Source organism: Crocodylus porosus, unplaced genomic scaffold (assembly GCF_001723895.1).
Source record: "Crocodylus porosus isolate Cpor-Errol unplaced genomic scaffold, CroPor_comp1, whole genome shotgun sequence".
In the NCBI taxonomy this organism is placed as follows: domain Eukaryota; kingdom Metazoa; phylum Chordata; order Crocodylia; family Crocodylidae; genus Crocodylus; species Crocodylus porosus.
In genome coordinates this window covers 37,402,585-37,417,678 of record NW_017728886.1, presented here as the reverse complement: position 1 = coordinate 37,417,678, position 15,094 = coordinate 37,402,585, and the positions used below count along the sequence as shown (strand labels likewise).

Here is a 15,094-nt window from a genome sequence, read left to right as displayed (position 1 = left end):
CCGAGACCCCAGGGTCTGGAATAGCCTGCCACTGGAGGTGGTTCAAGCACCTACATTGAACACCTTCAAGAGAAATTTGGATGCTTATCTTGCTGGGATCCTATGACCCCAGCTGACTTCCTGCCCCTCGGGCAGGAGGCTGGAGTCGATGATCTTCCGAGGTCTCTTCCAGCCCTAATGTCTATAAAATCTATGAAATCCTTCTCCTTGAAACTTGGCAGGCTTTGTGGCCTCAGTAAGAACTATCACACCTGCAGCTTTCACCTCCCTGTGGTGTCACACGTAGCTGTGACATGAGTTTGGCTTTCAAGAATTTGGGGTACGGTTCCCCCAAACCCCTACACCAATATTCTTGAAACTTGGCAGGTTTCATGCTCTCAGCAGAGGGTACCTTCCCCGCAAGTTTCATCCAAATCAGACAAGAAAAACAAAGTTATAGATATTTCATTGATTCCCCATCATACGGCCGGATATCTGAGGCAGCTCTAAAGCTTTGGAGCCGCTTTGGCCAGATCAAGGTGGAAACCCGGTCCAGAGCTCCAGATCATATCCTGGCCATCCAAAGTGGCCGGATCTGAAGCTGGATCGGATCGTGGGCTTACTCACACAGGCCTACTGCCGCAGTGGTGGGGGCACAGCCAGACACCAGCTAGCAGGGCCCCTGAGGCAGAGGGGGCAGGAAGGGAGGGGTAATTCCCTCCTCCCTGCCCCCTCTACCCCCAGGGGACTGCAGCTGGGGTCTGTCTGCCCCAACTGCTGCCACCGATTGCTCTGTGCATGTGGAAAGTGGCAGAATAAGCCTTCTCCTGCCTCCTTCACTGGACACTGGAGAGAGGGGAATATAACCCTGCTCCCTGCCACCTTGGCTAAAGGGCCCTGCCAGCCAGCATCTGGCTATGCCCCCACCGCTGCAGCAGCAGGGGGGCAGTGCCCCGCAAACCCCGACTCACGTCCGTGCTGATGGGACAGGGAGTGGAGAATTAAATCCCTCCCTGGCCAGTTCAGTCCAGGCCTGGCCATGCCCCCACCACTGGAGCAGGCAGTGGAGAAATGCATGTTGGTGCTGGTGGGATAGGGGAGGTGGGGTGTGGGAATTAAATCTCTTCCCTGCTCCTTTCCAAGGCCAGCTTCTGGCCAGGACCCCACCCCTGCCTGTCTCCGCTTTGGCTGGGGAGCAGAGAGGTAGCGCCAGCCCTGCTCTGCTGAAACAGAAAGCACATCTCAGAGAGCATGCCAGGATGCTGGAGGATTCTGATTGAACTTTAACCAGGAAGAGGTCTGGGACAGAAGTTCCATAAACCGGTTTGACCCAAATCAGTTCAGTTTGATACTACATTCAACCAGGTTTATCTTAAAAGTTTCAGCCATTTTGAAACTGACTTTTGTGCATTGAACCTACGTTCTGTTACAGGTTTAAACCAGTTTCTGATCACTTAAACTGGTTTATGTGTAAGGTCTGTTTCCAGCCCTCAAGCTTATGTTTCATAGTTTCATAGTTGGTAGGGTCGGAAGGGACCTAAGCAGATCATCAAGTCCAACCCCCTGCCATGGCAGGAAAGAGTACTGGGGTCAAACGACCCTGGCAAATTGTCTATCTAGCCTTCTCTTAAAGACCCCCAGGGTAAGAGTGAGGATCACTTCCCTTGGAATTTGGTTCCAGATCCTAGCTGCCTTGACTGTGAAGTAGCGCTTCCTGATATCCAGCCTGAATCTGCTCTCTGTCAGCTTATGGCCATTGTTCGTTGTTACTTCCAGTAATGCTCAGGGGAACAGGGACTCTCCCATTGTCTGCTGGTCTCCCTTGGCCAGTTTATAGATGCCACCAGATCCCCTCTCAGCCTTCTCTTGTGGAGGCTGAACAGTTCAGATCCCATAACATCTTCTCGTAGGGCCTGCCTTGCTGCCCCCTGATCATGCAAGTGGCCCTCCTCTGGACTCTCTCGGTGATGGCCACATCCTTCCTGAAGTGCAGTGCCCAGAACTGGATGCAGTAGTCCAACTGGGGCCTGACCAAGTATGCATAGAGCAGGAGGATCACCTCCTTGGACCTGCTTGTGATGCATCTGTGGATGCATGACAAGGTGCAGTTAGCCTTACTGACTGCATCCCCACATTGGCGGCCCATGTTCATCTTTGAGTCAATAATGACTCCAAGATCCTTTTCTGCCTCTGTGCTGGCGAGAGGGGAGTTCCCCAGCCTGTAGGTATGCTGCTAGTTCTTCCTCCCAAGGTGCAATAACTTGCATGTGTCAGTGTTGAAACCCATCCTATTCTCATCTGCCCACCTCTGTAACCTGTCCAGATCTGATTGCAGCTTGTCCCTCCCCTCTAGCATGCCTGACTCGCACAGGCCTACTGCCACAGTGGTGGGGCCACAGTCAGACACCAGCCAGCAGAGCCCCTGAGCCAGAGGGATCAGGGAGGGAGGGGTTATTCCCCCCTCCCTGCCCCTTCTGCCTCCAGGGGACCACAGCTTGGGTCTGCCTGCCCCAGCCACTGCCACCTCTCAGACTGATGACCTGTATCTCCTCTCAGACTGAGGATCTAATTCCCAGGGATTTCAGTGGCAACAGAATCAGGTCTTGTGAGAATCTACATCCTTGTAATCTATACCTCATAAATGTGTTCTACCAAAGGACCAAGGTCATCTTCTTTGGTAGGTTCATCTTTAGGTTCCCAGTTGTGAAGTGGCAAAACAATTTGTGGAGGATTAGACACTCTGTAATATATAGAGAGAAAGGTTAAAAGAGCCACAATTTCACAATTTCACATGTATTATCTTTAGACAACATTAAGACTAATTTATCCACTGGAAACTACAAAGAACTTTGATTTAGAGACTGTTTGCTGAACTGGACTCAGTAAATAGGGCAATTTTTTCAAGAAGTACCACAGAATCTTCAGTGGATTCAAATGGTCGCAACTTCTTTTTCAGCTTTCACTTGAAAGGTAGACTGTTCTTGAGAAGGGGTTGATCCCTTGTTGATTTTGATGGAAAAATATTATATGCCTAAGTATTTAAATCATATGCATCAGGGTGGTATAAGTTTTGGTTAGTGGTTTACATAAAACTCGAGGGTTTTTTGCTCAACCCATAGCATGTAGAAATTATCTAACACTTGAATTTCTTCCTTTTGAAGCATTTTTAAAGAAGTCTATCCTAGGCACTTCTTCATTTGCCTCTTGTTGTATGTATGAATGCCTTACAATCTCCTAGGTACTAAACCTTAGGGGATGCAGCAGAGTGTTCAGTTCTTATACAAGAAGAACTGAAGCATAGAGAGACCATGGGCAAGATAGGAATCCAGGCAGATAAAATGACATTTAGGAAGAATTTAAAATAATAGAATCATAGAAAATTAGGGTTGGAAGGGATCTCAAGAGGTCATATAGTCCAATCGTCTGCTCAAAGCAGAACTGTCCCCAAATATATCCAAGGCCTTGTCTAGCTGGGTCTTAAAAACATCCAAGGATGGAGATTCTACAACCTCTCTGGGTAACCTGTTCCAATGTTTGAGAAAGTTTTTCCTAATATTTAACCTAGACTTCCCTGGCTATAGCTTGAAACCATTGCTCCTTGTTCCATTATCTGCCACCACTGAGAACAGTCTAGCTTCATCCTCTTTGGAACCACCCTTCAGGTAGTTGAAGGCTGCTATTAAATCCCCCCTCAGTCTTCTCCTCTCTAGACCAGGTTTTAAACCTTTTTTAATAAGTGTACCCCTGGTGGCTCCCTTTTTAATAAGTGTATACCCCCAGAGGGGGGAGGAATGATGAATGGCCAGACATGGGGGGCGGGGGGCAGCAGGGGAAAGCAGTCGGACACAGAGCAGGGGGGTGGCAAGTGGTGGCAGCACAGCCTCTGTGCGGCCCTGCTCTTGCCCTAGCCCTGCTCCTGTGAGGCAGCAGCGTGGGGTGGCGGTGTCCAACACTGCCCACCCCCGCATATTGCCTGGAACCTTTCAAAGACAACCCCTGCTCTAAACTAAATAAGACCAGTTCCCTCAGTCTGTCCTCAGATGTCATGTGCCCCAGTCCCCTAACCATTTTTGCTGCCCATCACTGGACTCTCTCCAATTTATCCACATCCTTTCTGTAGTGGCGGATCCCAAAACTGAACACAGTACTCCAGATATGGCCTCACCAATAGCAAATAGAGGGAAATAATCACTTCCCTTGATCTGTTGGCAATTCTTCTACTAATATAGCCCAGTATGCTGTTAGCCTTCTTCGCAATAAGGGCATGCTATTGGCTCATATTCAGCTAATTTAGACACCTATATATAAAGGGAGTGATTCACAGAAACATTGTTCATGCATTGGATCAGAAACTTTAAAGGAAAATGCATAAAAAGCACTGGGAGCAGGGACAGGAACCCAGGACTCTCTCTTCTCAGGAAAGAGCACTCTTTATTACAGGTCTAAGGAGTTGTGCCCCTGTTTGTCTGGGCTCTTTGTTTAGCCCAATAAACTCTGCATTCCTTTCTGCACCTTCATCCAGCTGTTAAAAGAAAGAAGTGAGCCAGTTGCCTGAACATGAAGGAATGATTTAGTTGTTTAAAGGCCTTGTTACACCGTATGTTGTGAGCTGCACAAATATTAATGGCTTAGTGCTTTGAAGCAGTCACACCTTCAGTTTGAGGGACACATCTGTGGCGAGTGGCCACACCTTAATGGAACAGGAGCTGAGTAGTCTGAATGAAGAGATAATCCTGCCCTGGACTGGAATAACTGTGTTGCATAATGAGTGCTTTAAGCCACATTAAGGTGTTCATGTGCGAACAATCCAGGAGTTAAGAGCTCCAGGAGCTGCCCAAAATTACCATACAACAAGGCCCTAAATCCAGGCAGGAGTTCAGGTTGCAAATCTCAGTCTCACCCGGTGCCTAAAACAAAGAAAGGTGGAGTTTTGGTCTTCTTTTGGTGTTTCCTATCAACTGGCTTAGGTGTTCCCCTACTCAACTTACCGAACATTGTACACCCCATTCATAAGTGCCTAACTCCCCAGTTAAAGCATAGTGAATTGAGGCGGCTCACTTGAATTTGTGAATTTCACTTCCTGAGTGAGTCACCTAAGTTTTAGCTGCAGAAATGGTCAAAACTGATGCATCTAACTTCTTTGTGAAGGACATCCAAAGTGACTTTCCCAAATTCACTAAGTCCCTAAGTTCACTGGAACCAGGAACTGAATCTAGGGCTCCCAAAACCCCTGGATAGTCTCCTAAGCACTTGACTATCTTTGTTTTTGTTGATTCATGAACACAGTGACAATTTTAGAAAAATATTCAAAATATTACGGTACCCAGAAAATAAAAAAACATAAAAATGACAAGGACACAGAACAAGAATATTGTACTGAAACTATCTTCCTGTCCTTCCAGCTTCAAAATAAATTAGAATTTCTCTTAAAATATATATATATATGATAAATATTTCTGTTTTCTTGTTCTCTCTCTCCATCCCTTCCTCCAAAGAAAAAACACTGAGTAGCAGTCTTAAAATTCCTATCTATATTACAAACACTATTTCCTGCAGCACCTGTAAGTTCCTTGGAGGTTTCCCATTCAAATCATGAAGTTTAATCCTGTTTAGCTGTTGAGATCTTGAGCAATCACAGAATAATTTTTTTTTCTAGCCTGGCAGATGTCTTCTGACCAGAACATCTGGAAACAATGCTGTGTTGGAAGTAAGTTGCTTTGTTAAAATAATAATCAGATAAAGTATTATCCCTTTGCTATTGGTCAACTCTTATTGCGATATCGTTAAAAAGCACTCTGTACTGATTTCAAAATTCTGTAGCACTGAGAAAAGGCATGGAGTTTCAATGTGGTCCTGGTCAGAACTGGAAGTTGGTGTTTCAAGCTAAAAGTTAATTATTAAAAAACCTAGAATTACAAATGAATATTTCACTCAGGATAATGTTTATTTAAAAACATAACATAATGATCATGGCCTTCCAACCTTTGATGTTAAAATTAGCTTTCCCTTCATTCTAAACATTACTGAAATTACAGTTTTTTCCTCAAGGAATACAACTAAGATTGAATGCTGTTGGTACAAATGCTGATTTTTCAAATGTCTCTGGAAGAAAAAAAGGGTTCAGTGTCCAATTCTAATGTCATATAGAACCAAATGTTTAAGAAAACTTTTTCCTGCAGAATATTGGTTCCCAAATTCAGAAGATATAAAGAGATCTTGGATAAGAGCAACTGGAAGGAATCTGGAGGTGTTGGGAAAGTGTGTTAAGGGAAGTCTTAACTATACTGCTAAAATACTTTCTTGAATTATAAAAAGGTACCAGATTGAATGAATTAAAGCCAACAAATAAGGATTATAATAAGTATATAAAAAAGAAAAGTAACAGCATTTTAAATTAAGCACATGGCCTAATCTGTTAAATTTCACTGTGACTTTTCTTCCAATAAAGATCTCCATTTTATGGCTACTTTAGAGATTGGGGAACTTGTTTCATTTTATGGGTGGGGACCTACTGAATTTGGAGTGGCTCCCCCCACCCTCCATTTAATGAGCAGAATGCAGAGCCAGACAGCTATTTCATGGGCAGATTGTGGTGGCCCTCCCCATGATTCTGATTGGCTAAGTGGCCCAGGTGGGCCCCACACTGCTGATTGGCTGTGAGGGTTTCCTGCCATGCCACTGATTCATGGAGAGAGGCAGGTCCAAATGACAGTCAGGCCTTGCAGCCAATCAGTGGTGAGGGTTAGGGTGCCAGCTATCTTGCCCACACTCCCTTAAGCAGAAAGACCCTTCCCCCCACTTCCCTACCCTGGCACGCTACCGTAGCACCCTGAGGACTGCTGGCTCCCTCTGGGGAGCCAGCATTTTCTTTTCATTAAGTTTTCTCCTCCCTGCTGCCCTCCCCACCTGCAGATTTCACAGGCACTGCCCAATTTTGCGGGCAATGCTGATTTCACAAAATCCACAAAATCACATTTTCAGTAGGTCCTTATTTATGGGATGTTAGGAAAATCCAGACAACAGAATTTTTAAAAACTACAAAAATATTGCAAGAAACAAGGTGTACATAAATGAAAGGAGTAACAATATGCTTTAAAATGTGCATTTTCAATCATCTTAACTCAGTATTTTTCTCAACAGAACTACGACATGTAAAATACAATTTTAGCATCCAGCTAATCAATTTTACAACATATACGTAGGATTTCTGACATTTTTGTAATAAATGAAGCAATCAGGTTCACTTCAACAGTAACTTTCTACATGAATTTGTATATAATTTAGAAATCACAAATGTTGGAATGAAGAGCTACACTCCCCTGTAAGAGAGATTAAGCACTGAAACAGGCTATCCAGAGAGGTTATGGAATGGGCTAGGCAACTATCCAGAAAATCACTGAGAAACACAAGGCACACTGATAGTCCAATAATTCCTGACCTCAAAACAGCAGGGTCTTCAGCCAGTTGTGATGCAAGAATGTATCCACAATTGTTTCCGTCTCAGCAATAATTAAAAAAAAAATGCCTCAGTCTCACTTACTTCCCTGGCTGACACTGTTACTGGCATCAGACAGAAACATTACATCCCACCCCCAAGGCACTTCTCTGCCAGGTTTCACTTATTTTGGGGATTATATTTACTGAGCAGTTCATAGAACTGGTTTCATTCTTTGTTTTAGTCCTTGCCCCCACCAAAACTTTTCACAAATACTAGTTTTCTTCCCAATAATCCTTGTTCCTAACTCTCATAATGTCATGACATTATGTAAAATTAATTATAATTCTTTACATTAAGAACAAACTTTTCTTTTTATAAATTAAGCACATTTAACAGTAACTACTGTTTTGTTGTTTCTCCTTCATTTTCCCTTCAAATGTACCTAGTCTCCCTTTAATCTTCTTCACCTGGGAAGCACTTGGACATAGGATCATAGTAAAGTAAAGCAAGAAGGGATCTCAAGAGTTCACTTAGTCTGGCCCCCATGCTTAAGGCAGGATCATCCATGGCTAAACCAGCCCAGTCAAGTGTCTGTCTGACCTGCTCTTGAAAATTTCCAGGGATGGAGATGCCACAACTTCTAGGTAGCCTGCTCCAATTCTTAACAACCCTCATAGGCAGAAAGTTCTTTCTAATTTCCAACGTAAATTCCCTCTGCTGCAATTATGAGATTTTACTCCTATTGCTGTTCCCTACAGATAAAGATAATAATCTTTTTAGATATTTAAAGACTGTTATCAGACAGACTTCTCTTCAGACTAAACAGTCCTAATTCTTTTAGCTTTTCCTCATCAGTCATATTCCCCAGGCCTCTAATTACTTTTGTTGCTCTCTACTGGACTCCTTCCAATCTGTCCACATTTTTCTTGAAGTGTAGAGACTAAAATTGGACACAGTACTCCAGGTGAGGTAAAATATGCTATAGAAACTTCTGAGATAGATATTCTTAGGTTTTACGCTTTTTAAGCAGTGTCTGTATCCCCTCTATGATCTATATAGCATACTTTGAATGATTTTTGGTGTTAGGTTCATAAATGGTAATAACAACACAATATTTATTATGTCAGGGATGCTTAAACCCCCAGCCCATGGTCCAGATCCAGTCTGGGTGTCAGGTCATCTGGCCCATTGGACTCTCCAAAGGTCTGACAATTTGATGGGGGGAGCAGTGGCCCAACATCTTGCTCCCAAACTTCCAGACCCACAGGGAGCCCTGTGGGCTGGACAGCATGCCTGTGAAGTGGACTGGATGTGGAGGGTGATACAGGGCCCTATCCTTGCACGTGGGTGTGTGTGGGGCATGGCACAAGGCTTCTGAGCCTGGTCCCAGCACAGGGGGGTGGTGAGGGGACTTCAAGCCCAATTCAGGTGCACGGGAGTGACATGGGATCCAATCCCAGTGCCTGAGGGCAGTGTGGGGCATTAGGTCCCAATCTCAATGTGCCAGGGAAGCATGGGGCCATGATCCTGGAATATGGGACTGGGCGAGAACAGCATGGTGCCCAAGGGCCCAATCCTAGTATGCAGGGCCAGCAGGCAGGAGCAATGCAGGGGCCTAGGGCCTGATCTCTGTGCGTCTCTGTTGTCCTGCCTTTCTCTTTTCCCTTTATCTGAGAGAAGATAAAACACAGGACTTGTCAAACTAGGTCAGACTCAAGACCTGTTTAGTTCAAGGGTGTCAAACATATGACCCATGGACTGGATCCAGCCCTTAGAGCCCTATAATCTGGCCTGTGGGTCTCAGATTGACCTCTCTTGCCACATGCAGCAGACAGGGCTGGTCTGTGTGGAAGCCTATGACATTGTGCATATACAGAGAGTGCCAAGAAATTTGGTGAGGCTCTACTTGGACAAAGATGCCTACCAGTTTATTTTACTTGCCTGGATCCAGTTTTATAATTCCTATCCTACAAAGCTACTTGTGGTATCCACTCTGAAATCAGTTAATGTTCCATATTTGAAAGACCTTGGTGGACTGGGCCCTAAATAACACAGTATAGATAAAATAACGAAAACATGTCTATACTGATTATGAATAAGAATTGAAATGTTAAAGAACTTACCCTCTGATCTGTACTTGAGCCACAGCACTGATGTTAATTTGAAGGTTAACCAAATTGCTGCTGGAATTAACCTTGTTAGAACTAGAACAAATTTGTACACAAGTTAAAAACAGTCATTTAACTGAACTTTGATGTCATGGTTATTATATTAATCCCAGTGTCTACCATATACTAATCAGGTAGGGATAGTACTAGAAATATGATATCTGTGATTTTAGAACAGAGAAAAAAAACTGATTGTAGCTATATTGCATAGTTGTGTTGATATACACAGAGATATAATAAAATAAGGTATATGTACTATGTAGATATATAGATATAATCTCAAAAACCTGCTGTAACCTAAGAAAAGTATAACCTTTATTTTTATATCCTGAGTTTCTATTCAGTCTGAGTTATTTTGTATTTCTTTTTGCACTGTATATTAATGGGCTTCATTGAGTGTGTTAATATTACAACCAAACCAGGTTTCACTTTGAAAATCTTGTTATCTTTATTTACCTAAATTGTGAGACTATAGAAACTATTTGGCTTGACCCAGCTATCTGCCTGTGTGTGGGAATCCTAATGAAATAAGGGACAGTTTCATGCATGCAAGCGTGACAAGGCTAAAAACTGTCTCTTCTTCCAGTATATTGTGTTTTAAATTTGTGACTGAAGAATAAAACCATCACTTAGGAAAAAAGTCACTAAATGAAGTGGTTTTAGTTCCACCGTCTTTTCCTTCCTTAGTTCTTGCTCACCTTTAAAAATGGATCCCCCAATTTATGATCAGATGGTCTTCAGCTTTTCTATCACTAAATAGATAGTCCTGTTAAAGCCACAAACCTCTAATTAGTCTAAATAGCCCTTTTCACTTTGGCAGGACTATTCATGAAGTCAAGAATCTTTCAAGTGAGAAGCATCTGTGGGCTCAAGCACATACGCATATTCAATATAAATATTTAGAAACTTCACATTTATTTCATCTGGGACCGATGGTGCTGAGTTTATGAGTGTTCCTAAGCAGGCCTTTCCCAGCAGAGTTGAGATCCTATTACTGTCTTAGTTTATTGTTATCACATCTGGGTAGCATCAGTTAAATAAAAACATTTTGAACAGGCCGGCATTCTCAGTGGCTAACTATTGAGGAGTAATAGGGAAATTCTGCTTTGATCCAGACTTTTCTCATTCCAAATGCCTAAATTAGAGCAGCTTGAATTTAATTGTATTTGTATTTCATGAAATCCGCAAAATCACATTTTCAGTAGGTCCCTATTCATGGGATGTTAGGAAAATCCAGACAACAGAATTTTAAGAAACTACAAAAATATTGCAAGAAACAAAGTGTACATAAATAAAAAGGAATAACAACGTGCTTTAAAATGTACATTTTCAATCATCTTAAAGCAGTGTTTTTCTCAACAGAACTACGACATGTAAAATATAATTTTACATCCAGCTAATCAATTTTACAATATATATTTAGGATTTCTGACATTTTTATAATAAATGAAGTAAATCAGGTTCACTTCAACAGTAACTCTCTACATAAATTTGTATATAATTTAGAAATTACAAATGTTGGAATGAAGAGTTACACTCCCCTCCAGGTTTACTCTCTCCTGTAAATTGGTTGAAGCCTTACTCATATAAGAACAATTCAACTTTAGGAAAGGGCAAAGAATCACTGATATCATGCTTGTAAATTGGTCTGGAGAAAAGATGGCTGAGGAGGAATTTGATAACAATCTTCAAATACCTAAAGGGTGGTTATAAAAAGGGTAGAGGTGAACTGTTCTCTGTTCAGCTTGAATTTATTTGTAAATATAGGCATTTTCCCTTCAAAATATCAGTTTAAGTTTGGATTTGGTCCTCCACTGTCATTCTTTTGCAGCTGTGGAAAGCTGGTAGGAAACTAGAGTTAAAGCTTGATTTTTTTTTTCAATATAAAACTGATTATAACAATAATTTGTTGGGATAAGATGTATTCCAATTCTTAGTAAGGCAGGACCTTCACAGAGTTCAGTCAGACCAATCACACAGTATCAGTACTGGTTATAAATATTTGGGGCACTCAATTTTTTCTAGAGTCATGTTTCATCTCATGATATTGCATCTATTCACTAATGTTTTAAGTAAAGATGTCTATATACTTATATACACCACATACCGCTGTACAGAAAATTTTCCTAATAAAATTCCTCACAGCAGCTACGTGGGTGAAACCGTACAGCAACTATGCACCAGAATGGATTCTCAAATTAAAAATACAAAGGACAGACACACGCTCGCACCATTAGGAGCATATTCCTCACAGGACAACCAACCACTCCCTCTCTGACCTCACTATCCTCAAGCTCAAAGGGAATCTACCCAACGCCTGTAAAATTAAACTTGGGAACAAAAAATTATAAGCTGGCTGAATAGTAAGAACCAAAGGACTGAACATTGATATTGGTGTTATGGCATATTATATTTTACTTAACTTCTGAACTTTTTCCAAACATGAAAAGCGAGAATGAAACTCCGCCCTTTTGACACACTTTGTTCTCCCAGTAATCTAGTTCTTTTCTTCTGCTAATTGCGTATCAGCTACCCCTAGGAATTTCTCTAGCCCCCACCCAATACTGGTTTTTACTATGCTGTGCCTGGCTCATTCTGGTCAGACCTGATGAAGAATGTCTTGCATTTGAAAACTTGCCTAAGTCTATTCAACCTACGTATTTCATCCAATAAAAGGTATCACCTGAGAAATCCTTCTCTATCTCAAAAAAAGAACCAGGCATTACTGATTATCTCCTGTAAGAGAAACTTCCCTGTTTACTCTGGGTGAGCTATGATTCTGAATACTGGTATGTAGAAATATTTATTGTTTACATATGGTTTTGGAGGAAATTAATGAAAACTTCCTCTGTATAACATGCTGACATTCACATAGTCAAACATGCTTTCTGTTTATACTTCTTTCCATACTTGATTATTTCCTCTAGGTTCAATATGGTTTCCTGTTTCCTTATTTTTCATGAAGTAGACTTAAATTTAGAACATACATAAACTTTCCTACTTCTGTTACAAGAACACAAAAAACAATCTCCAAATACAGTGCTGGACATTTTCAATTTCAAGCCATAGTCTCTATGTTTTCTTCTGTAGGTGCACGCATCACATTCATTATTTGGAATATAATCTGTCAATTCCCTAAGAATTCATGTTTGTTTTGAAGTAGCAGCTTTCCACCAAATTCTTTCTATAGCCCTACCTTGCTACATATAAAGAATTTAGAAACGTTCCCTGCCCATAAAGACTTAGAAACTCTACCCAGTATAGTCATATGAAAAGAGAATCCCCACATATGTACAATGAAGATTTATGTTTTATACTTGGAATCTTATTTATTGTTATTAATTAAGTCAGTGTGCTTACAGCTTTGGATCATGTGTGTCTTACGAATTTCTGTTCATCTTCTGTAGCAAACGACTCTCTAAATTCCTGAATATCTTTCAATATATGTGCTGTACAAGAAACACCTTGTTCTTATTACATTTCTGTGTAATAATAGCTTGAGTCACTCCTTTGTTTTATGCTGACCACATATGTAACATATGGTTGAGTACTCTCATTGAAGCTAACCCTGCTGGGAAAGGGGTGTAGGTTAAGATGCTGCTGAATATCACTCCTTATAGGGATTGTGCAACAGTATGAGGTGCTGGGTAGTGGGAGGGGAATGTGACCAAGACCGCAAAAAAACACATTTGTTCATTACATTCTCTGCATACTCTCTACAAGTTGGGCACTAGAATCATCATCATCAAATTAAAATTGTTCCTACACTCCACGCCAGAACCCTGGGGAAGGACTGAAACCTGCTGAGGAAGATCAAGCTCTGCATGTGCCTTTCCACCCTTTCCCAGTATTCATGACTGGCTTTGCACCTTTTCTTTGATAAATGACATTTTGAAATAATATCTCACACATTTTAAGTGTCTGTGTTATTTATGGTAGTTAATGTGATCAAGGTGTTTGTTAAAGGCCATGTGTTGGCAATCAAGTCACTGAGAGTGGAGCAGGGAGAGGCCCCATTGAGAACTCTGAGCAGTGACTTGATAAGCATGATGAAGTAAGAGCTCTGTCAGCCACTACAAAAACACGGCATGTGCTGCCACCATTGCACCAATAAGTCTAGTAGCACTACCTCGTAAACAGTAACAGATGGACCTCCATCATATACACGATCACCATCCTTGTGGGCATGGCTAGTTAGAGAAACAGAAAAAAATCTTTCATCCCCAGGGATCACACTGGAAGCAGATTTTTATTTTTCTAATTAAAAAGTTTTAGAAAACTTTTCTGAAAAAAAATGGTTTTAAAAAGTCTATTTACAGGACAAATATTTTCTTCGTTTTGTTTTAATCTGCTCTGTTGACTTCCTATTTACTTAGATTGGTATGTTAGAAAGAAGCATGCATTTTTTGTCTCCTACTTCTGAGTGTTTCCACAACCTGGACTACAGCCTTCAATTAAACAAATCTGATATGAAGAACCAAATTTGAATTCTGTAAAATATGAGGAGACCTATAAAAATCACTAACCAGAACTAGTTAAATTAAATTCTGATACGACACTTAAACTATTCTTGGCGTTGATTTAACTACAAAGAAATGAGGTTGTCTGGTCTGATTTGAGAAATCCAGAAGACAGGTGCAAAGTAAGTGCTATAGAATAACCAGTCCTTGTCAACTTAGAATAAACCTTATAAGCACTAGTTTACATACACCTATATTTAGAGAGTTTTAATCAGTATGCTTCTGGTAAAATGTCTAACCTTTTTACTTGAAGTTCAAACTTGATGCTGAAATCTGCATTTTCAAAATGTTGAACAGAAAATCGGATGCCTGTAGAGAACTAGGAAAAAGAACACATGAAATAACCAGTTATTAAAAGGTGGTAGGGCTTGAAGACATGACTAATAATGTGAAAACTGCTGTCTATGGTTGCAATTTTATGATTTGTACAGTGTTTAATTAAAGTTTAAATTATGATATGAGACCCAATAAGCCTGAAATTTAGGTAATTTAAAATAAATGCCAGCCATTTTTCTCATCAGATGGGAATCTTGATTGGATAGTGAAAGACCTAGAGAAAGGATGGAGGCTTTTTCTGGGAATGAAGGAACAGGGCCCTTCTCATCCAGAAGCTCGCAGTTTTCTACTGGCCAACTGAAAGGAAATGGTCCCTTGTTTCTGTTCCCCTCCCCAAAATAATTTAAAGCTTTCTCCCTGTCTTGCTCCCTTTAGCTGCCTCAGCCAACCTCCCTGAGTTTCATTGTAGCATAGGACCCATTTGTTTTTGGATGTTGTGGATAGGACTGATTGCTTGTTCAGAGGTCTGGAAAGTATCGCTCCATTTGAAGTCAAATCGGCAGATGCTTCATAGGGTTTGCTCACCTTCCCTACAGCACCTGGTAGACATAGTTCAGTTACTAGGACAGGAACTTTGAAATCAACATAGGAATTTGTACAAGTGTTTTGTTTGTCATGAGAACTTAAGAATTGCCATTTTGTGAGTCAGACCA

At 41.3% G+C, this 15,094-nt stretch overlaps 1 protein-coding gene across 1 annotated transcript in view; it reads right to left on the bottom strand.

Annotated features, from left to right (window-relative positions):
• The window catches only part of ITGA8 (integrin subunit alpha 8), a 160,834-nt gene that overhangs the window by 53,504 nt on the left and 92,236 nt on the right, over positions 1–15,094 (bottom strand). Inside the window, exons 22-23 of the mRNA XM_019532605.1 lie at positions 14,345–14,424; positions 2,614–2,719 (exon numbers count right to left, since the gene is read on the bottom strand). Of these exons, the coding sequence (XP_019388150.1) occupies positions 2,614–2,719; positions 14,345–14,424 (186 nt within the window). The remainder of the gene's footprint in view (positions 1–2,613; positions 2,720–14,344; positions 14,425–15,094) is intronic.